General features: G+C 43.7%; 1 protein-coding gene across 1 annotated transcript in view; it reads right to left on the reverse strand.

Annotated features, from left to right (window-relative positions):
* CCDC66 (coiled-coil domain containing 66) overlaps positions 1 to 25,041 on the reverse strand; it is a 262,436-nt gene that overhangs the window by 52,368 nt on the left and 185,027 nt on the right. The window contains exons 14-15 of the mRNA XM_086939128.1: positions 12,349 to 12,495; positions 4,769 to 5,250 (exon numbers count right to left, since the gene is read on the reverse strand). Coding sequence (XP_086795254.1) covers positions 4,769 to 5,250; positions 12,349 to 12,495 — 629 coding nt within the window. The remainder of the gene's footprint in view (positions 1 to 4,768; positions 5,251 to 12,348; positions 12,496 to 25,041) is intronic.

Genomic DNA, 25,041 nt, shown 5'->3' on the forward strand with positions numbered 1-25,041 from the left:
ATCGGGATTCGCAGACCCAACACAACTCCTGCCTAAAATGTAACAGATTTACAAGATTTACAGATTTACAGATTTATTGTTTACAAGTCACTCAATAATCAAGGTCCCCACTTTCTCAAACAGAATCTTCTCCATCATGTCCCAACCCGATCTCTTTGTTCCTCTATTCAGAACTTTTTGGCTGTGCCTTGCACTAGAACAGTCACCTGGGGCGACAGGCGTTTCCTGGTTGCCGCCCCTAGACTCTGGAACACCCTTCCTGCACATATCCGAGCAAGTCCCTCCCTGTTCACATTCCGCAAACAGCTAAAGACGTGGTTATTTGACCAATAGCCTTGTATATCTTCTTTACCCCAGTTGCTGATCCATCCCTTAACTAGCGCCGAGACGCCCACGGGTATTCGCCGCGCTCTACAAATGTCAATAAATAAATAAATAAATAAATAAATTTACACCATTCAACAAAAAAAGTGCTTTCTGGACCAAGAGCTACCTTTTTGCCAAATTTGGTGTAATTCCGTTCGGCAGTTCGGGCTGTAGCAATGTCTAAAGTTCCCTATGGAAATGGACATGGAGAAAACTCGTTTTGGAACCCCCCTTTTTTCTCGGCCCACGTTTGATGAAACACCCTGAAACTTTCAACACAGGAGCTTACCTGCCATCCCATTAGTTTTGAAAAATTTGCGAAGATTCGTCAAAAGCGCCAAAGATATTGGCAAAAGAAAAACGTTTTTTTAATAGAAACAAGATACTAACTAGAACTACCTACTGGCGACCGCCAGTGGGTTATCTATATATCTATCTAGCAAGCTGTCTATCTATTTATCTTAAAACTTGTGCTTACCTGTAAAACCTTTACCACGCATATCCCTTTACCATTCATGCCTTTACAAAATTAAAAAAAGAATACTTACAGCAAAAAGCCTACATACAATCTGGAAAAAACATTTTATTTGAAATACATAGTGTGATTAGTATACAATTAAAGAAGAAATGTTTATTTAGTTCTAATTATAAAGCAAAGTACATGAAGCCCCATATGTATGTAACTTCCAAAGGGTGATTTCCTGAAGGGGACAATGGGGCAATAAAGGTATGCATCAAGTATATACAGGTGACACGTTGTTGCCTCACAAAGCCACAGAGTTAAGCATTATAGCCTGAAGACGCAAGCAAAAACTGCTGGTCCTTCTTGAAATATAGAGGAAATTTACAACCATTAATGCCCAATAAAGCATTTACCACTTGTTAACAGCCCGTGGTTCCCTTATATCACATGATACATCCTCATGGTGTAGAGAAAGTACGGGTGAACTACTTCAGTCCACCTGCTCTAGCTTGTTGCTTAGTTTCTACTGCCTGGCAGTGGAATCTGTGCCTAGGTTTCTACTGCCTGGCAGCGGAATCGCTGCCTACGTATATCCCAGATGACCGCTGCACACATTTTTAAGGTCGGTGTTCAGATATTTCCCACTCAACAATCAATGATTCAGCATGGACAAATAAATCACAGAATAGCTCTCTCCCTGTGCAGCCTTTTAACCTACACCCTTACTTCCCGGCTCACTGACCATAATCTGATATAAATATGTACTTTCTGTTTGGCACCGTAGAGGAGCAAAAAAACACACAAAAACAAGTGCTATAATGCCTTAACCGCGGCAGCAATTTCGCCGCGGTGCGGGCGTTCCATTGAGTGCGCGGGGCCACGTCGGCCAAAGGACATGCGCAGCACTACCGAGGTAGTGTTTGTGACGGCCGTTGGCCGACGGGCGCACTTAAAGGGTTAATTGTGTCCCGAACCTGACCTGCCTCTCCCCAAGCGGTACAAAAGGGGGTGGTGATGGACGGAGCATATGAATCAATCAAACACTCACACCCAGTCAAAAGATCTGGGTTTAATCCATCACCGTTCTTTAGCCCAATCTGCCACCCTGGTTCACACATGGCTATATGCAAATCAGTCTGACCCTGTGCCTCATGGGAACAGTCCAGCCCGAACTGCCAAGCCATGTCTTCCCTGGACCGGAAACAAGCTTCCGAGGACCGGTTTCTGGCATTACAGCCGTCTTCAGCCCGGCTTGCTTGAATCCAGTGGCAAAGTGAGCAAGGGACTCACGTCTGAGCATACCCTGCCACACTTATGGCGGCCAAAAGCGGTACAAAAGGGGGTGGTGATGGACGGAGCATCTGAGTCAATCAAACACTCGCACCCAGTCAAAAGATCTGGGTTTAATCCATCACTGTTCTTTAGCCCACTCTGCCACCCCAGTTCAGACATGGCTATATGCAAATCAGTCTGACCCTGTGCCTCATGGGAACAGTCCAGCCCGAACTGCCAAGCCATGTCTTCCCTGGACTGGAAACAAGCTTCAGAGGACCGGTTTCTGGCATTCCAGCCGTCTTCAGCCCGGCTTGCTTGAATCCAGGGGCAAAGTGAGTAAGGGACTCACGTCTGAGCATACCCTGCCACACTTATGGCGGCCAAAAGCGGTAAAAAAGGGGGTGGTGATGGACGGAGCATCTGAATCAATCAAACACTCGCACCCAGTCAAATGATCTGGGTTTAATCCATGCCTCTCCCCAAAGCAGGCATTGTGATGTCATAGCTCCACTGTAATAAACTATTACAGTTGAATTCTGATGTCATTTCTTCATAATCTGTGATAGAGTGTCAGGAGTCGCTGATTAAAAAGAAATTAGAGACATTTTTATTACAGAGTTTGGGGAATACAAACACAAGGAGATGATGGACGGAGGGCTGAAACTTCTCAGACACTCACCCCCAGTCACGGATCTGGGTTGAATCCATCATCGTTCTTTAGCTCACTTCGCCACCCCAGTTCAGACACAGCTATATGCAAATCAGTCTTGACCCTGTGCCTCATGGGAACAGTCCAGCCTGAACTGACAAGCCAGGTCTTCCCTGGACCGGTAACAAGCATCCTGTGACCGGTTTCTGGCGAACAGCCCTCATTAGCCAGGCTAGCTTGAATCCAGTGGCAAAGTGAGCAAGAGACCCATGTCTGGGCATACCCTGCCAAATTAGGCCGAACAAAGCAAACACAAGGCGATGGTGGACGGAGCGTTGAAACTTTTCAGACACTCACCCCTAGTCACAGATCTGGGTTGAATCCATCATCATTCTTTAGCTTACTTTGCCACCTCAGTTCAGACCCAGCTATTTGCAAATGAGTCTTGACCCTGTGCCTCATGGGAACAGCCCAGCCCGTACTGCCAAGCCAGGTCTTCCTTGAACCGGAAACAAGCATCCTGGAACCGGTTTCTGGGTAACTGAACAGCAGTGGCAAAGTGCCCAAAGCATCTAGACCAGCAAAAACGAAGTCCAACCCTCAGTAAAACACAGGAGGCAAAGGCAAACATTACAGGGGAAACCCACGCCAAGGGTATATATATGTAATGAACCCCTTACATAAATGCACTCATCATTGAATCCAAGTCTCTTTTTATTTCCACACTACGTCACAATTCACTATCATCTTTACGCAGATGACATCCAACTGTACTTGAAAATCTCATCCACTCAAGACATCCGATCTCTCAATCCTATTCTCATAATACCCAAAATTGGCTGTCTGGCAACCACCAAACTTAACACTAAAAAAAGGGAATTCCTCCTAATCGCCCCACCCAATCAGATTCACTCTAACAATTGGATGAAGTAATTAACAGCCTTCAATTGCACGCCACAAATCATTGAGTCAGCATGAACACTAGGAATCATCCTGGACAAACCTTAATATGCAGGAGTATATTAGTGCCACCGCTAAAGGAGTAAACCTTCAAATGAGCATACTACGTAAACTTAAAACTTTCTTCCCTCAAAATGACTTCAAGTCATCCTCAGATCATGAGCACCACTCTCTCAGGGCCACCCAGAGCCACAACAGCCCCCTTAAGGGCCTCCCCCTAATCAGCGGCAAGACTCATCATGGGGTCAAAAAGGTTCAATCACATCTCCCCTGATTTGAAATCCCTCAACTGGCTCCCTTATGAAGCAAGAATTCAACTAAAAATTACATGTATGACACACAAAGCTCTCCATTTTAACACCCCAAGTTATCTTGCCAACAAGCTAGAGCTGTGTGGAAGCTCTAGATCCACAAGAAGGGGCAGCACCTTACTGCGAAAGGCACAACATTTTAACAGGAAGAAAACCTAAAACAGAGCTTTCTCTGGCATCGCCACCGGAATCTGGAACACTTTCCCCCCTGAAATAAGACGGACTCCCCCCACTATCTCCTTCAAGAAAAAAAGTCAAACTCCTATTTATTTATTTCTGGTATAGATCATCAGAATTCTGCCTCTTGAGCTTATTGTTCTCCTATCCCGTATGTATTTTTCTATGCTTAAAGATTTTTACGTTATTACCTCATTTACTTGTAAAGCGCTCTGATACCCGCAAGAGTCACGTTCAAGCTATATAAAACTTTTCAAATAAATAAAAATAGTATCAAGTAAAACTATAATTAAAAGACACATGTAAACGGGTTTACTTGGGAGCTTGTGTGTGGTGCGAACATACCTCCAAAGAGATTACTTTATGGTAATCTTTCTCTAAGTTTTACAGTTAACGCCCCATCACTGAATTAACCACTCATTAGATGCAAAGGCAGGAAAGTACAATACATTGTGTCAACTGTTGAGAAGACTGAGCTCAACAATTGTTCAAGTACTTTTGGTCAGACTTTTAGACAATGAACATTATCTGCTTAAGAAATTCTAAGATTTTTTATCAAGATTTTACCTTCGTAACTGGATTATTTTCCTTCTTCTCCTCACGAGGCGAAGGGGAGAACTGTGTTGGAGCAACGTTTTTAGAATTAGAGTTCCTTGAGGTATTTTTTTCAACTAAATTCAGTAGCTCCATTTGTCTCCGTGCTTTATTTTCTTCCCTTTGTTTTTGGTGTCCTCTTGAGTATCTTTCAGAGGCTGGAATATATTGTCTGTCTGCTTTATTCGTGTTCCATTCAGGTTTCTTAGCAAATTTGTGCACCACTTTCTGCTCACTTTCTCTTCTTGCAAACTTCTCATTTGATTCATTGGAAAGGTTTTTATTCTCTTTGCTTGATGTTTTTTTCCTACTCGCATGCAACATGTCCGTTTTCTGTTTTTTGATGCTCCCTTTGGTCTTATTAAATTCTATAGGAATATCTGGGGAGTTTTCTCTGTGTACAACTTCCGGAATGTAACCTTCAGAATGGTCACCAACACCAAATTTGAAATCATCTAAACAGAAAACGAAAACATTTTAACGTATGCAGTTTCACTACAATCATCTAATCCAGAATGCATATCTGCATGGTACTTTTCAGCTGCATACCTTCTCATTATTAGAGGTAGGGCTGAATAAAGTATACAGCTGAAGCTATACCAGCTGGGATAATACAATGGGAGTTACAAAAAAGAGTGGAATTCAAAAAGAGCTATAACAATACTGTATTGAGAGACAGCTAAAATAACACAGTAGCAAAGATGCACCAGCTAATAGGAGCAAATGAAAACTGTTCTGAAAAAGTCAGGCATGCATGCTCAAGGCATCTTCCAGACCAGCAGCCACAGATCCCCAAAATAGTCATACTACATTGTCATGCAAGTTAAAAACCTGCTCTGCAAAACTAACCCCTTAAACAGCAAGGTATTCTGACATTGTTTTTACTTTCTGCCTTCTAGAGGGAATTTGATTTTCATACTTAGGACTGTTTCATATCAACTCAATGCTTTATTTGTATACTTTTTTATAGTGACCCACTTCGGTTGTCTTGCAGTAAAATTAAGTCACATGAAACCTTCCATTGACCTTTGACTGCTTTAAAAATGTTTACATGGGTCAATGCAATCTAGTTTAACTCGAGTTTAAAGTAACGGTTATTTGAGGTAAATTCACCTTGTGCTGTAAATAGTGGGATAGCAGGATGACGGAGGTGTACGGTTTACTGGTGAGTAAACATAGGACAAGGTGAGACTTTATAAATAGTAAAAGAAGTAGGGAGGGGGTCAGCGTTTGACTTGAGAAGTTCACAATCTAGCAGAGCAGGGAAACAAGTTGCATGACACAAAAAAATGTGGCTGGTATACTGTTTAAGGAGAAGATGAGCTCGTGTATAGTTTATTTAAGAAGGACATTTTCTTACATTTTTGATTTTGAGGAAGGAAGTGATGAGTACAATATGTAAGTTAAATTAACTCTTTTGAGAGCATGGCTAGAGAAGCCTCTTAATGAATTGTCCTCATTTTGCAGTTGAGGACATCACATCTTGTGGATTTTTATCTTAGATTGTTCAAGATCTGCTATTGATTGCCGGCTTACAAGTGCCAAATAGAAACATTTTGATCAGTGTTAGTTATGCTATACAGTATGATGTGACAAATATACAAGATAACAGGGGTAGTTAGTGGAGTAGAATCAGTGATCAAGCTTAATGAGTTAACTCAATTAGAGAAGTTGCAGGGCATACAAATGCTGTTGGATGCAATTGTGATTGCGGAAGTCATTTCAAGGCCATTTCCACCAACAAGCTTAGAGAGTGCAATCTCCTTAGTCGCTCCATAAAGGTTATTTAGGAAAAAACATGGTTTAACCTTCCAAAGTTAAAATTTACACCTGGTTGACAGCTTTTATTTTTATTTATTGCTACATACTGGGAGACTAGCAGGATATACCCTGTTCAATGGCCCTCTCAACCAAAGCCACTACTTGCCAGCAGAGCTTCGAGGACTGGGTGCTCCCTTACTTCCCAACAGAGGAGTTCTCTGGTGTCATAAATGTGAATCTTAACGACAGTTGACATCACCTCTGGAAGGAATTCTATAAAGATTGCCTATAGCTCCTATACAAATATATGCATTGACGAACCATGAATTATTGACGCGCTCTCCTCCAGACTCTACTTCGTCGTTAGACATCACTCCTATAAGACCATGATCTTGATAGGGACAGAAGTGGACCCCCTACCGTTCTAGTAGTGTCCTGGACTGGTAGTGCTGGTTTTCCACTACAAAACTAGGGTACTTTCTAATTTCTTCTAAATCAGGCATCCAGATGATTCACCTATCCCACCCAGCTGTTTTAGTCAGCTATCAGAACTAAAATTAAAAGTAGCATCTTCAACTATGGTTCTGCCTTTTTTCCCTTAACAAGAAATGGATGAAGTCTTCTTTTTCCACACCTAAAGAGATGTACAGCCTAGCCACTCTTCACTAGAGAGAAGATTAGTTGTTATCTGGTACCCATAATGAATGCAAGTATCAGCATAAAAGGAAGGATATTAGATGCTCAAAGAGCCAAGCTGCGGGAGGCATAATCCTTGCACCCGCGGCATCAACCTTCATGGAGTTACTGTCTGGGAGAGTTGTAGAAAAAGTGTTGCAGGTTCTGTATTGAAGAGGATGTTTAAAGCAACAGACTCTTATGAGGGAAGGGAGGACAAAAAATGTGGGTCATCTAGACCAGGCTTACTGGGAATATACTTGTAGACTCCTTGGCCCGGAAAGTGCATTTCACATGCAACTATTATGCAGTTGGAGAGAATCATTAAACAAATGAAAGATTTTGGTCAGAATTGTAAACTTCACTTTCGCAAAAGTCACAGTAAACTCCAAGATCTCCAACGCTATCCTAACAACTAAAAGATTAAACCTCCTCCAAAGCAATGCCAAATGGGTAAGTAATTTCCCCATGTGGTAATCTATTTAGGCCTCAGACATACAAGAAGTACAGGTAAATTGTGATATCAGTATAATATGGTGGCAGGGGGTAATCAGCCACTGCATTATCCTACATCAGACCATAGTCCTCATCTTCCATAGTGAAGCCATACAAATATTAAATGAAAATGAAAATGTCTACCAGGCACACAAGCCTTTTGTCCCAGTGGAAGCACTCACAATTGGGTTCATCATCAAAAATTACAATTGATCTTTTACTTTGCCACATGGATGATACTTTCCACTACCGACTCCTGGACCAGTTCCTGAGATGGGTGTTATCGCCATCTGCTTCAAAGTTAGTGTAAAGAAGGGCCCAAGCAAACGGGGGCATCACCATAGCCAGTTTTGTCTTCCCTATGGGCACCGGGCTATGATTATTTCTCCTTCCCACCGCACTGTGTTTTTTGTAGGCACATCTGTATGAAGAGCGTTTTCTGTAAGGTGGAGGAAGAAGTCTCTCGGCAGGGCTTAGGTCAAAATAAACTGGTCACTTGATTGGCCTTCACGTTCATGGAGTCACAAGCTGCAGCATCAAGTTCAGGCACCAGACATCACATATAATTGTTGATGGGATCCAAAATGTACATCTTTTAGCAGTGCAGTCTGCAAGGCTTATAACTAGATGCCCATTTTGGAGACAACAGACTTAGTATGTGTCAAAAGCAGAGTAATGTATCAGTAACCCATCCAGAAATATTTTGGATTGAGTTACACAAATTCACAACAATATGTTAGTTAGTACCAAATATACTACAATAATGTCACATCAGGAGGTGGAATAGCGGCTCGGGTTACTGAGGAAAAAGTATTCGACAACGGATGACTGGAAAGAGCATTTAAAAGGTAAGGAATCAGCTGGGAGATGTATCCATCAGAAGGTGTTATCTCCAGTACCCGATGGCAGAAACACAATACTAACCTCTTCCTTCCACCAATAATATTCTACATTTGCTCAGGGATTGGTGGCCCTTACCCTGCACCCAAGACAAGAAGTTCCAAAAGAACTTTACATCGAGAGTAGCACACAAAGTGCAGACAGGCACTGAATGATGGTTCCCCAAATATGAGACACTGGGATTATGCCAATCAATCAATCAATCAATCAATCAATCAATCAATCAAGGCATTTATAGAGCGCGCTACTTACCCAGAGGGTCTCAAGGCGCTTGGGGGAGGGGGTGGGGTGCCGCTACTGCTCGAACAGCCAGGTCTTGAGCTTCTTCCTGAAGGAGAGGTGGTCTTGGGTCAGGCGGAGGTCGGTAGGGAGGGTGTTCCAGGTCTGGGCGGCCAGGTAGGAGAAGGACCTTCCTCCTGTTGTTGCTCTTCGGATGCGGGGGACGGCGGCGAGGGCGTGGTTGGTCGATCGGAGGTGGCGTTTGGGAGCGTAGAAGTTGAGGCGGTTGTTGAGGTAGCTCGGGCCTTGGTCGTGTAGGGCTTTGTGTGCGTGGGTGAGGAGACGGAAAGTGATTCTCTTGTTGATGGGGAGCCAGTGCAGGTCTCTCAGGTGTCCGGAGATGTGGCTGCGTCGGGGGATGTCGAGGATGAGTCTGGCTGAGGCGTTCTGGATCCACTGGAGTCTCTTCTGGAGCTTGGCGGTGGTTCCGGCGTAGAGGGCGTTGCCGTAGTCTAGTCGGCTGGTGACGAGGGCCTGGGTGACCGTCTTCCTGGTCTCGGTGGGGATCCACCGGAAGATCTTTCGTAGCATGCGCAGGATGTTGAAACAGGACGCCGAGATGGCGTTGACTTGTCTGGTCATGGAGAGGGAGGAGTCCAGGATGAAGCCCAGGTTGCGTGCGTGGTCTGTCTGTTTGGGTGCGGTGCCCAGGGCGGGGGGCCACCAGGAGTCGTCCCAGGCGGAGGGCGAGGAGCCAAGGATGAGGACTTCCGTCTTGTCTGAGTTCAGTTTCAGGCGGCTGGTCGTCATCCACTTGGCTACGTCTTTCATCCCTTTGTGGAGGTTGGTTCTGGCGGCGGCGGGGTCGTTGGTCAGGGAGAGGATCAGCTGGGTGTTGTCGGCGTAGGAGATGATGTTGAGGTTGTGCTGGCGTGCGATGGCCGCAAGGCGGCTAATGTAGACGTTGAAGAGGGTGGGGCTGAGCGAGGAGCCCTGAGGAACGCCGCAGATGACTTCCGTGGCTGCAGATCTGAACGGTGGTAGGCGGACTCTCTGTGTCCTTCCAGCGAGGAAGGAGATGATCCACTCCAGTGCCTTCTCCTGGATTCCGATGTTGCTGAGGCGCTGCACTAGGGTGCGATGGCCGCGGAGAGGTCTAGGAGGATGAGGGCCGCTGTTTCACCGTTGTCCAGCAGGGCTCGGATGTCGTCGGTGGCAGCGATGAGGGCGGTCTCGGTGCTGTGGTTGGCTCGGAAGCCCGACTGTGAGGGGTCGAGGGATCCATTTGTCTCGAGGAAGGCGGCCAGTTGCTTGTTGACGGTCTTCTCGATGACTTTGGCTGGGAACGGGAGGAGCGAGATGGGGCGGTAATTCTTGAGTTCGGTGGGGTCCGCTGTTGGTTTCTTTAGTAGAGCGTTGAGTTCGACGTGCTTCCAGCTCTCAGGGAAGGTGGCGGTGTCGAAGGAGGTGTTGATGATGTCCCGCAGGTGGGGTGCGATGACAGCGTCGGACTTGTTGAAGACGTGGTGGGGGCAGGGGTCGGTCGGAGATCCGGAGTGGATAGAGTTCATTGTGCAGATGGTGTCTTCTATGTTGATCTGGGTCCAGGCGCTGAGGGTGGTGGTGGTGGGGAGCGTTGGTGCGGTCGTGGGGAGCGTTGTTTGTGGGCTGAAGCTGTTGTGTATGTCAACGATCTTGTTGTGGAAGTAGGAGGCGAGGGAGTTGCAGAGGTCTTGCGACAGGGTGATGTCGTTGTTTCCGGCGTTGGGGTTGGAGAGCTCTTTCACGATGTTGAAGAGTTCCTTGCAGTTGTGTGCGTTGTTGTCCAGCCGGTCCTTGAATGCTGTTTTCTTGGTGGCGCGGATCAGTTGATGGTGCTTCCGGGTGGCGAGCTTGAGGGTGGTCATGTTGTCCGGTGTTTGCTCCCTTCTCCAGGCTTTCTCGAGGGCTCGGCAGTTCTTCTTGGAGCTCTTGAGTTCGTCGGTGAACCATGGGGCCTTCTTGCTGCCGGGTCTGCTAGGCGGGGTCCTCAGTGGGGCGAGGTCGTCTGCGCAGTTGCTGATCCACTTCGTGAGGTTGTCGGCGGCCTGGCTGGGGTTCGCTGAGCTGGCGGGGGGTGCTGGCTCAGGGAAGCGGCAAGCTGGTCTGCTGTGATCTTGTTCCAGTTTCTTCGAGCAACCTGTTGCTGGTGGATCGTGGATCTTCTGAAGGTGAAGTGGACGCAGCTGTGGTCCGTCCAGTGGAGTCTGGTGGCGTGGCTGAAGATGATGTCCTTGCTGGATGAGAAGACAGCGTCGAGTGTGTGTCCGGCAAGGTGGGTGGGGGTGGTCACTAGCTGCTTGAGTCCGAGATTGGCGAGGTTGTCAAGCAGGGTGGTGGTGTTGCGGTCGTTGTTGTTCTCCAGGTGGAAGTTGATGTCCCCCAAGAGGATGTAGTCAGCGGAGGGGAGGGCGTGCGGGCAGATGAAGTCGGCGATGTCTTCGCTGAATTGTGTGCGTGGTCCCGGGGGTCGGTAGATGAGGGTGCCTCTGAGGGTGGTTTTGGGGTCCGTGTGGATCTGGAAGTGCAGGTGTTCGGCGGTTTTCAGGGTGTCGTCGGTGTTGGTCGTGATGCGGATGGTGTCCCTGTAGATGATGGCGATGCCTCCTCCAGTCTGGTTGCCGCGGTCTCGTCGGGTGATCTTGTAACCCTCTGGGATGGCGATGGCGATGTCGGGCGCTGAGGAGTCGTTCATCCAGGTTTCCGTGAGGAAGGCGACGTCAGGAGCCTTGGTGTCGAGGAGGTTCCAGAGTTCGATGGTGTGTCTGTGGACGGAGCGGGTGTTGAGTAGGATGCACTTGAGGTGGTTGCTGCTGGTGTTCGGCTTGGCGGGTGCTGGTGCGGGGCAGGTCCGGTTGCAGGAGAACTTGCAGGCGTGACAGCTGAAGGGTCCGTGGGTTCGTCTCGGGGTGGCTCGGTAGCATCCCGGGATTCGGCCGGTGTGGAGTGCGTTGAGGGTGGCGGCGTCGTACGTCCGGCGGGCGGCTGGGGTCTGCGGGGGCCAGGGGTCCTGGCACTGGGTGCGGTCCAGGCGCAGACAGGCGTAGACGGGCTTACCTTTGGCGCGCCTTCGGCGCACCCGCTGCGCGTTACCGCTGGGAGGTACAGAGTAGACAAGATGTAAAATGGACATTGAAGCAATACTTACTTATATTAGCAATTAAATGAGTGCAAGAGTGCCGGGATCCAACGGCCACTGCTCATCGGGGGGGGGGGGGTTGGTGGAAGAGGACTGGAGGGTGCTGCACATGCACATATTTGGAACGCACTCGGTTTTATGCACGTGTGTGAGTTAATGCCCAGAAAGCTCTTTTTTAACAGATCTAGAAGCAGCTTTCTTTCCTTCCATTAGGCGAAAAGGTACACACACAAGGGTAGGAATGGTGAAAGAGCCAAAAGTAAAGAGTTTAAAAGGAAACACGCTAGAACAGTTAAAAATGCAGGCATTCCTTTAAAATTCATACCTGTTTGCACAGCAGTGTCCATCCGCGGTGAAATAACCATTTCCAAATCTTGACTTATTTTACCATATCTTGAGCTGGAACACACTTCAGGATATAAACTCGAGAGACTGCTCTGTGCTCGGGCAGAATTCAGATGAACAGTGTTACCTGAAAAAGAAGGCTGAGTGAGCAACTTACTTGGGAATCAAGGTTTTAAGAAAAGGTTAGCATACATGCCAAAATCAAATAAATATGCAAACCAATCCAAGAAAGTACAGCAGGGAAAGTTAGCACCTGCAATCCATCTGCAAGATGGACAGTTTACTTTATTTTCAGTCATTCTATTTTTATTCGTAAATGGTTTTGGCTGTTCAGGCCATTGCAGAATCCGCCTTTTGTCTTTTAGGAAAGCAGGAGATCACTCAAATCGGAAGAAGAAAGTAAGTGTCCTTTGTAGGTGACAGAGGAGAGGAGAATAGAGGGGCTGTAATGTACTGAGGCATGGAAATAAATGTGCCAATCAGTCATAAATCTGATAATAGTCAACATGGCTTCAGGAAACCTTTAGCAAATATCGGTCGTTGTTTCTTTGCATCAACATTGATCAAAGCAATATCTCAGGCTATGGAAACATTTTTGTAACATCCCAGCAATAAAAGTTACCAGCTTTATATTGCTTGCCATTTGTTCATGCTAAAATGATATAAAAGGTCTTTGTACAGTTATAGACAATACGTTTGCAGTTAATGTTCAAGGTGAACTTTACGGTTGTGGACGTTTAATGTGGATAATGTGCAAATGCCATGTTTACAAGAGCCATTCCAAACTGAAGTGTCTAAATAGTTTACAACAACTAACTCGAGAAATTTGTGGATGAACTTCAAACAGTAGGATTCTGAAAAAGAAAACGGAGGCAACCATTGATCTACTCATGTGCTGTATCGAGTCACGATCTGCACAGCATACAGCACTTTTTTATTTTTAATTTAAAGGTAGCGTGGCTATCTTTTGTGCATGAGCCTGGGAGCAAAATGGATCATGATATGACACAATGTCTTCACAGCACCATTAAAATAAACTGCTGAAGCAGACATCAGGACTGAAAACATCTATATTATTGCTCAAAGACAAGGATGAGAGGATAAAAACTAGATGGAATATTTTCATTTCAAATTTAGAGGGTCAGACTACTAGACTGTAGTCAAACAGTATAATCAGTTAAACAATACTTACAAAGGTATAATATTAAAAAGTGAGAAGCGCCGGAGATGGTGAAGTTGGTATACAAATGTAAAAGAAGACTAGTACAACTATATGTGAGTGTTCCATATTCACTTTCTAGATGAAGGTTGAGAATGTGGTGTAAACAAGATACAGTGTTACTTCTCCGCTTCACTATTGATGCTACTGCCATGATACATACTCATTGTTAACAGTGCAATTAGCCTTCGTTAAAGAGTTTATGGCTCCTGGAAAAGAGATTGGTTTAAAACACTGCACATTTAGATGTGATCCTATCCCTCCATGGTCATTTTCTGCCAACATAAGTTCACATCGGAGTTTTTTGGTAGCATTTTGGTGATATAACTCAAGTTTTCTCTTGGAAATGAAGCAATATCACACAGCCCATCTCAGACGTCTACAATTTGGAGATATTCAAAAAGTATACTTAAAAATCGACATACTTGTAGGCTTGTATGAAAACAAGTCCAAGCAATTTTAGAAAACGTGGATGAGAAAAAAACCTTTGGTTACGGAAAAAGAGTTGTCATCTTTACATTTTTGTTTAAATGGATGACTGGTTGGAAGGGCACAAAAGTGGAAATTTGCTGCATCGCCGATTGTCAAGCACCACAGTGAAAACAGTTTGATCCATGTTTCTTCATTGTGCTTAGCTATGAAAAAGAATATATGGATTATTACAGCACCTGGTGTTACAGTGTTGTTTTTTCCCAGAAACTTGTTAAGACTGAATTCTTGCTTTATGTATCTCAACAACTTAGTACACAGCACCTGGCTGTGTAAGCATGGGGGTGTCTGCTACTATTCAATACTGTTTATATATTATAGTGCCCCTACTCTTTAGGCCTGTAACTGCCTCGGTACAGGCTCAATCAAGAACTTTACTCCTCTCTATCCTAATATAAAACCACTTAGGGTCACTTATTTTAACACCAGATCTATGGTCAAAGACCAGATTTAAATCTTCCAGCAATTTGACTCTGAATCCCAGGGAATTCCATTCTTAATGTAAACTTGGTTAACCCAATTAATCCTCTCCTGATATCTTAGCTTCTCTCCCAGAAGGCTACTATTTACTCCAAACTAATAGACACCCAGGCAAAATAGGGGGGTGGAGGAGAAGCTGTAATTAAGAAACATCTCCGGTTCAATATCTTGCATCATTTACTGTCCCTATGGTCGACACGCCAACATCCCCCCCCCCCCCACATGTGCCTTGGTGTATAGACCCTCGGGCCATATGGGGCACTTTCTTCAATTCCTCGAAGAATCTATGTCTCCCTCAATCATTAACCATGCCAAAATTCGGTTAATAGGGAATATCAACTACTGGGCAAATGAGGAAGCCGGCGGGCAATCTGCACTAGAGATAACATACCTGCCGAGCGGTCGAAACCTTGAAATACATGTGTCCCTGCTTAACCACGACAAAGGTCACTTGTTAGACCAGGTATAGTCCACTAACCTAACTGTGGAAATCACACAGTCACTCCATGTGTATGGTCCGAACACCACTTAATTAAATTCACACTTACTAGCGTGACCCCCCTTGAAACCTCCCCCTTATCCTGGAACCCATTCTAGAAACTTGTCCCGAGTAGATCTCAGCTCCTTTTGTGAATAACTAACCATAACCTCACCTAACTCATATGACAGCACACATTGACAAGAGGAAAAAATTAACAAATGGCTAACAGCAGCCAGCAACATACATGCCAGCTCCGAAAAGCCAAACAAACCAGGCGCCATGATGTGTCTAGATGGTTCACTGAAGATCTAAAAACAGCCAGAACCAAACTCCACCACACATAAATGGCAGAATACCTACTCATCCGACAAGAAGCCTATTCAATACATCTTAAAAAATATTAAAACATTAATAAGTCAAGAAAAATCAACCTTTTTCTCAAACTAAATTTTAAATTCTTTAAATAAGTCAAATGATATTTTCAGCATAGTTTCTGAAACATCCAACCCTGACTATGTAATTATCACTTTCATATCCACTCAGAATTTATGTGACACACATAACTCCGTATTCATCGAGAAGATTAAGATGATAAAGGTAGCATACCTGCCAGCCCCCCTCTAAGGTGACACACACCGAAGACAGAAATCCGATCACATTAGCTGAATTGCCTGCTCTCAGCAAGGATTGCCTCACGCATCTGCTCTCAATAGTCAAGTCGGGATCCCCTATTCAAATCTTCTTCCCTCTAAGTCCTAACAATGGTTTTTACACAGTTCCCTGACTTAGCCATCTCCCTCCTAAACCAGTCCCTTAGTCAAGACACCATCCCTGAAAACTTGTGTGTGTATTGCTTTGATGTTCAAATCGTGGTGGCTAGAGGTGGGCAGGACCTGAGTGAAATTGTGATGTTGAAGGGATAAGTGTCAAGTGGGCCAAAGGCACGCATGCCAACTTCAGTCAGTCCAGTCTTTTATCCCTAGAGCACTTTAAATCCTGGGAAATGTGTGTTCATGCACACATTAAAGTGCACGCTCTTGAGCATGGTTGGCTAACAAGTCATTATGGCTGAAGGCGTCACATATGAAGCCACTAGGCAGCTACAGATATGACTTAAAAAAAAAACACCCATTGAACTCATGATGGAAACACCTCAAAAAAGCTCCACAAAGTTCATGTGTTTTTTCATCCTCGAAGAATCTATGTCTCCCTCAATCATTAACCATGCCAAAATTCGGTTAATAGGGAATATCAACTACTGGGCAAATGAGGAAGCCGGCGGGCAATCTGCACTAGAGATAACATACCTGCCGAGCAGTCGAAACCTTGAAATACATGTGTCCCTGCTTAACCACGACAAAGGTCACTTGTTCGACCAGGTATAGTCCACTAACCTAACTGTGGAAATCACACAGTCACTCCATGTGTATGGTCCGAACACCACTTAATTAAATTCACAATTACTAGCGTGACCCCCCTTGAAACCTCCCCCTTATCCTGGAACCCATTCCAGAAACTTGTCCCGAGTAGATCTCAGCTCTTTTTGTGAATAACTAACCATAACCTCACCTAACTCATATGACAGCACACATTGACAAGAGGAAGAAATTAACAAAGGGTTAACACCAGCCAGCAATATACATGCCAGCTCCGAAAAGCCAAACAAACCAGGCGCCATGATGTGTCTAAATGGTTCACTGAAGATCTAAAAACAGCCAGAACCAAACTCCACCACACATAAATGGCAGAATACCTACTCATCCGACAAGAAGCCTATTCAATACATCTTAAAAAATATTAAAACATTAATAAGTCAAGAAAAATCAACCTTTTTCTCAAACTAAATTTTAAATTCTTTAAATAAGTCAAATGATATTTTCAGCATAGTTTCTGAAACATCCAACCCTGACTGGGTAATTATCACTTTCATATCCACTCAGAATTTATGTGACACATATAACTCCGTATTCATCGAGAAGATTAAGATGATAAAGGTAGCATACCTGCCAGCCCCCCTCTAAGGTGACACACACCGAAGACAGAAATCCGATCACATTAGCTGAATTGCCTGCTCTCACCAAGGATTGCCTCACGCATCTGCTCTCAATAGTCAAGTCAGGATCCCCTATTCAAATTTTTTTCCCTCTAAGTCCTAACAATGGTTTTTACACAGTTCCCTGACTTAGCCATCTCCCTCCTAAACCAGTCCCTTAGTCAAGACACCATCCCTGAAAACTTGTGTGTGTATTGCTTTGATGTTCAAATCGTGGTGGCTAGAGGTGGGCAGGACCTGAGTGAAATTGTGATGTTGAAGGGATAAGTGTCAAGTGGGCCAAAGGCACGCATGCCAATTTCAGTCAGTCCAGTCTTTTATCCCTAGAGCACTTTAAATGCTGGGAAATGTGTGTTCATGCACACATTAAAGTGCACGCTCGAGCATGGTTGGCTAACAAGTCATTATGGCTGAAGGCGTCACATATGAAGACACTTGGCAGCTACAGATATGACTTAAAAAAAAAAACACCCATTGAACTCATGACGGAAACACCTCAAAAAAGCTCCATAAAGTTCATGTGTTTTTTCATCATGTTACTTATGCCATTTTATTGAGACTTAAGCAACATAATACAAACAAACGTCAATATGGGTAACAGAGTGTCCAGCTTAAAATGCAAATGTCAGCACGTGCAGGAGCTAGGCGTTAACACCAGTTGACAATGCCTGTGCTCATTTCACAGAAAACTGGCAATTTCATGAATTTAATCTCCTTTTCATTGCACGGCATCAATGCGAGTGTTGAGATCTAAGAAACATTTGATTTAGGGGAGAAAAATGCTAAAATTCTGATATATATATGAATGTCATACCCTGTTTGGGGGGGGGGGGGGGGGGGGGAGGGGGAGGGGGTGTGAACTTTCCTCTCTATTTTCCCTGACAACTGACCAACGGAGGCTGAAGAACGGAATCTTACCGTTTTATGGGCTGAGTACTTCGGGAGCAACAGGCGGACCGGGACTGCGAGGACCAGCGGGCCTCGCGTGACATCATTGGCCACAGCTGGGGCCTCTTCCCGCAACCTCCTCCCTCTTCTACATAACGCTTCGCGGGAGCCGCTCTAAAGCGTGGACACTTGGTGAACTCTCCTCTCTATTTTCCCTGCAACTGACCAACGGAGGCTGAAGAATGGAATCTTACCGTTTTAGGGGCTGAGTACTTCGAGAGCAACAGGCAGACCGGGACTGCGAGGACCAGCGGGCCTCGCGTGACATCATTGACAGACTGACGGGGATTGACAGACCGGAGCCTGACTAAGCCACGAATTACATCGGACAAAAGGTGCATTCCAGATCTACCCCTTCAAAATTCATGTCTGAAAATAAAAACAGCGAATAGAGTAGAGTGTGAGGAATCGCAGTACGAGACCAGTGGTCTTGCGCTGCGGTTTGTGGTGATTAAAGGAAATTGATTTGATTCACTACTAGAAAGTACATGGTCCTGATGAGAACTCCGCACTAAAGAGAGTTCGAAACGCGTAGACCTTGTTATTTACAGCCATAAGAACATCAAATGATACTCGTATTATGCTACATTCAATGGCTTTGTAAAATTTGTATAAAATTTGTACATGATTTTTTTGTATAAAAGGGTTTTATAAAAGAGTGTTGTGAGTGTGAGTGTGTTTGGAGTATGCCAGACAACGATCCTTAGTGATAGTGTGTATGAATGATATGAAGGGGATGTGGTATAATAGGGAATAACAATTTGTTTGTTCATGTTCTGTTTTTTGAAATGTTTAAAGTTTGAAAAAAATGAATGACAAAAAGATAATTTGGAATGAAGTAAAATAAAAGAAGGATTTATTAAAAAAACAGGTACTGCTCACAAAGTGTTCTATTCGTGTGTGAGAGAGATAAATAGATAGTTTATCAAGAAAGGCAGCATTGGCATTTTTCTTTGTAGTATACATAAGGCAGGGTTTGGCCTTGCTGCTTGGGAACCCATACCCAGTGGTGTTAAGAAGTCTTTAATAGTACAATATAAAAAGATCTGATTCTCATTTAAGTTATATTGGTCTTTTAGATCACCAAAGGACCGTACCCCCACTGGAGTTACCAGGTCCCCTAACTTAGCTATTCCGGCTCTATGCCATTTCTGCAGGTATGAATTTCCAAAGATTAGTGGCAAGTTCGGGATATTTATAATGGGGGTATAATGGTTTAGTCTACCCAATCTAAAAATTCTTTGTATATCAGTGAAGACCCGGTATGCGTTCATTAGAGTTTTAAACCGGACCCGCTTGTAGTAGCCAAAATCAAGCTTTCTCCATAGACATCCCCTGATACTTTCCCTCAGTAGTAATGTGTAGGGATGATTGCGAAAGGTACCGACGGACAGAGCGGGGCCTCAACTTCCCGAGTAGGTTGCCGGGCGAGGTGAGGCCGTCTCCCACACAAAGCTGGGAAAAGAAAAGAAAAATTAGCTCTCCAGGATACATTGGGGCTCCAAGGTCCAGGGAGACTACTACTTTGTAAAGTATCAAATTCCTTCTTTTTTTATCACACTTTATATATCTGCAGTAGCTATTACATCTATTGGTCCTGACGAAAGCCGGAAAGTTGTTCCAAACTGGCTGAAACATGTTGCGCCGCTCTATAGTTATAATTTTTCTATGGGGCGTGGTTTTAATTTTGACACTTAGACAATTTCCATTAAACATATTTTTTGTTTAAGTAGTCAATTTTAGTTTCACTTTGCACTGCACTTTATCATCTTTCCATTCTTTGAACATTATCTTGGCTAGAGTTTCTTCATAGATCTAGATCCGCACCGTCTTTTTGATGGTTGGAGGAGGTATCAGGATCATGTACTAACTCCCACATGATGATACTCCGCCAATAAGGGTGGTCGGATGGGAATTTCTCAGCGAGATACGATTCATTTTGTATAGTTGTTAGTCTCTTTCTCATTAGCCTCTGTATTAACACACACTTTAGACCTAGTTTCCCTCTTTTGTAGTCTGGGAGATGGGAGTCCCATGGGATTCTGGTCTGGAAGTTCATGCAGTAAATCAGTGCAGTATTGTAAGACTGTTGCCCAATAATATAATTTTAAATTTGGTAGTGCCCAGCCCCCTCTGTCTTTTGGTAAAGCGAGTAGTTTAAACGCTCTCCTTGGCTATGAATAGGCCCATATGAATTGAGAGAAAATGTGTTCAAATAAGTGAAGAATGCTATTTTTAAATTCTAAGGGAATGGTTCTAAAAAATAAAGTAGTTTAGGGAAAAAGGTCATTTTTATAACATTACATCGGATTATGCAGATTATCAATTTTCCTAAGGGATTTTTTAATGTCAGTAGCTAACGGAATCATATTTTCTTCTACTATTGAGTCGATGTCAGCAACTATATTAACACCCAGGTATTTAGCTTTTGGAACAACTTGGTTATCTACCCAGTTAATTTTCTCGTTTAAAATGATCTGTGTCTTTGTGCTATTAGGTAAAGTTTACAGGAGTGTGACCCATATACCAAATGGGGACTGGGTAAGGAAGATGCACAAAAAGAACAATGTCCCAACAGGTAATAGTGTATAGTCAATTAATTATGCATGCACACAGCATTGCTGACAAGGAAAGAAGGAGAACACTCTGAATTGACTAAAGATAATTAATCATCTTATATTGTAATACAAGTTCATGGTCGGGTATATACAGTTTCAAGCAGCACTGCATAAAACAAATTTGTTACAACCATAATGTACTTGGTGCTCACAAACGTGTCTGACCCGGCACGCTGATCCTGTAAGGTATGTCTAACACTAGCCCTCCTCCAGGACATACAGCATGACTCCGATTCTTTTAATACCTTCCGTGGCCAAATTTGATCGCCTCGTGCCTGTCTCCCTTTCTACAGAACCCATGCCCGGCTATCGGCGGATCACAGACGGCAGCCCAGCGCATCCTTACCTGTTAGTACTTTCCAACGTTTGTCTGTGGCCAATTAATTCTGGTTTCTCGACCAGTAATGTTACTCATTGTCCCCCTTTTTAATTACAGTGCCCCCATGCAGGCTCCAGACATATCCCCAGATGATCCTCTCTCTGAGCTTACGAACTAAACTCCAGGTGAATGACCACCTGCCCTGTCTACGCCCCCCCCTTCCTCCCACTGCCCCCCTTCCCCCACCCCCCTGAAATCTTTCCTTTACCTTGCAGCACGCCCCTACTCAGACAACCAAGTCCTGATGACGATCCGAACTAATGTGGATCGAAACGCAGTCGACTTAACAGCTTATTAACAGGCAAACTTTTCGAATGTGGCTCAACACCAATTGAAAGAATTTTGTAATCTGTGATATCACCTTGTCACACCACTTGAGCCACTCACTGTACATAACTTGCACCTTGTTCTCAGTGCGCCGTTCATGCTGTTCACTCCTTCACTTGCGTCGCCACTTTCACCTCAGACACGTTTATGAGCACCAAGTACATTATGGTTGTCACAAATTTGTTTTATGCAGTGCTGCTTGATCTGTATATACCAGACCATGAACTTGTATTACAATATAAGATGATTAACTATCTTTATTCAATTCAAAGAGTGTTCTCCTTCTTTCCTTGTCAGCAATGCTGTGTGTATGCGTAATTAATTGACTATACACTATTACCTGTTGGGACATTGTTCTTTTTGTGCATCTTTGTGCTATTAGGGCATACCCAGATAGTTTCCTGAACTCCAGAGCCTCTCGTTCTAAGGTCTTAATGGCAGCTTTGGGGTTGGGGTGACTACAGCAAGATAATCAGCATAGGCCATGATCTTCGTGTCTATGCCGTGTTTGCTTACCGCTGCTATTTCCAGATTAAGTTCAATTTTATTAATAAATGGATTAATAAAAAGGGCAAAGAGGAGTGGAGAACAAGGGCACCCCTGCCTTGACCCAAGTGAGATCTCAACCTGTTCTGTTAGTTGTCTATTGATCACAATTCTGGCTGCGGGGATTTTATATAGAGCTTGGATAGCCTGTATCATCTTAGGTCCAAAGCCAGTCCGCCTCAAAACATCCCAGAGAAATTGCCAGGAGACCCGATGGAAAGTTTTTTCAGCGTTGAGTAGAATTAATGCGATTGGGTCTCCTGTCACCCTGGCTGCATCTAACAAAGTAACTGATAATTGTCTGATGAACATGTTCTGTGATTCCCTTTTTAGGGATAAACCTGTGTTGCCGTCTAGATACCACACCCTCTATGTTTTTGAGTCTGTATTTATAAGAGTTATTGGTCTATAGGAGGCTATTTCAAGCGGCAGTCATCAGCTTTATAATGATTGAGACACTTCTAGCCTTCACTGATTAGAGATTTCGTCTTTTCCGAATATAGACAAGACCATATATCCGAATCCGATACTTCTCTCAAATTTATTTTACGTATGAGAAAATCTCTAATTTGTATGTATTTAAACTGCATATGTTCGGGCAGCTTATGAAGAAGCTTAAGTGTCTCAAAATCTAAAAAACCCGCCGCGCCATAGAAATCCCCTAACGTATGTATGCCAAAATTGGCCCAGGCACTCCCTACTCCATCGCTAAAAATTCCTGGTAGTCCCGGATAATCCCACAACTACAACTTGGAATGAAAGAAAGAAGTCCTACCAATGGTCAAGACTGAATTCCATATTCTAACCACCTCCCTAGCCGTCTTGAACTTGACCCTTTTAAAGTAATTTGTGTCATTTACTCCTGCCAAGAATTGATTAGAGTCCATACCTAACATAAATTGATGAAAATAAAATTGATTATTAGAATGAAAGAGACTACGGAGGCGATCCAAAAAGGTAGCAAAAAAATATAATCTGAAATCTGGAAAATTAAGCCCACCTTTGTTAAGTGGGAGCTTTAAGTAGCAAAATCGATCTTCAAGTTTTTTTATACCCCCAAATGAAACTGCTAAAAATCCGCCCAATAAGATTGAGAGGGATCTTGTGCCATTTTTTTTAAAAGGGCTGACACTTCCTTCAATAGGACATTGTAGTTAAGTGTATTTATTTCCCCTAATTTAGATGAGATTTTCACACCTAAATAAGTAGCAGTCCGACAGATACCATGAACAGGGACCTGAGGTTTGTAATTCATTATAACTTGAGTTTTGTTTAAATTTAATTTATAGCCAGAGATGGCTCCAAAATGATTTGCTTCCTCCATAATCCCTGATATAGCTTCTACCACATCTGTTGAATATACAGCTAAATCATCAGCACATGCTGTGATTTTAAGGATGTTTGGGCCAAATTTAAAAGGAACAATGCGAGATTGCGACTGGAGAGCGTTTATAAAGGGCTCCATGGAAAGCGCAAACGATAAAGGTGACAGGGGACACCCTTGTCGTGTACCTCTTAAAATTAAAAAGTTGGGAGATAACATACCAGCATAGCCAATTTTCGCATTAGGGTGGTCATACAAAGCCTGTATCCACCTCAAGTATTGACCCTTGAAGCCATTTTTAGTCATTACAGCCCAAAGACAATCCCACCCAACTCGGTCAAAAGCTTTTTCAGCATCTACTAATACCATACAGAGTGAAGTGGGATTAGTTGCCGCTACGTCGAATGCTGTTATCGCCATATTTACGTGGGCTGTTGTGTCCCTACCTATCACAAAGCCATGTTGTTGTGAATTAACTAAATTTGGCATAAGAGGAGAAAGCCATATAGCGAGAACTTTAGCATATGCTTTTGCATCTGCATTAATCAGTGAGATAGGTCTATAAGACCCACATTCCATTGCAGGTTTATTCTTTTTTTTAAAAAACATGATCTTAGCGGTCTTCCATGAATTAGGAGCCTTCCCTGTTTCACCAATCAGATTAATAACTGAACAAAGAAGAGGAAGTAGTTCGTCAATGCAGATTTTGTACACTTCTATAGGGAGCATGTCCTCCCCTGCCGCCTTACCTGAGGGAAGAGAAGTGATCACAAGTCTAAGCTCTGTAAATGTGATCTTCTCCTCCAGCTTTTCCATACCTTCTGTATCTATATCTCTATTAATTACCATATTATTACGGATGTACGTTTGTATGCTATCCTCAGTAGGACGATTTTCAGGAGTATACAATTTACTATAATAATTAACAAATTGCTCCAATATTTGTGCAGGTTGAATATATATGACATTATTGGGTCCCCCTGATAGACTTAATTAATGTGCTGACCCTATCATCAGCGACTTTATATGCAAGAATTTTCCCTATTCGGTCTCCACTTTCGTATTGCGACAGTTTATACTTAAAGTTTAATGCTGCTTCTCTCTCTAAAAGAGTTTTTAATAGCAGATCGAAGACCTACTAGTTTAAGTTCTAATTGAGCAGCATTTTGCAAGCTTTGCGCCCCATGTCGGAGGGTTTCCACCAAGTGCTTTTCACGTGACAGAATGTTCGATGTCATAGCTTTGATCTCCTTCCTTCGTTCTGCATTCTGTCACAAAATAAACTGCTGGGCGAATCCCCTTATACTAGCCTTACAGGCATCCTAAACATAAGTGAGTGAGGCAAAATTGATGTTAATTTCTATAAATTCTTTGATGTGTTCCTTAAGTTGAAAAATGAATACTAAATCCACTAATAAGTATCTAGGAAATGAAAATAACCTTGGTTCCTGTACCCTTAAAGTAATATTAAACAGAAGAAGAATCGGGTTGTGGTCTGAAGTGACCCTTGGGCAAATCTCCATAATGCTGGAATCTAAGATCTTATCAGATGCCCATGCCATGTCAATACGTGAGCACAGTTTATGAGGTGCGGAGTAATAAGTATACCCTGCTAGGTTGGGGTATAAGTTTCGCCAAACATCTTTTATATTGTGTAAACGGGCAAGCTCTAGTATAGCGGCTCGTATCTTGCGCATTCGTTGGAAAGCTCCCTGCCTCGTGGTATCCTGCTCATAATTCATTATGCAATTAAAATCACCCATAAGTATCAGTTCACCTTCGCAGTCCAATAATTCAATATTCAGCCAA

This window comes from Lissotriton vulgaris, chromosome 9 (assembly GCF_964263255.1).
Source record: "Lissotriton vulgaris chromosome 9, aLisVul1.2, whole genome shotgun sequence".
Taxonomy (NCBI): domain Eukaryota; kingdom Metazoa; phylum Chordata; class Amphibia; order Caudata; family Salamandridae; genus Lissotriton; species Lissotriton vulgaris.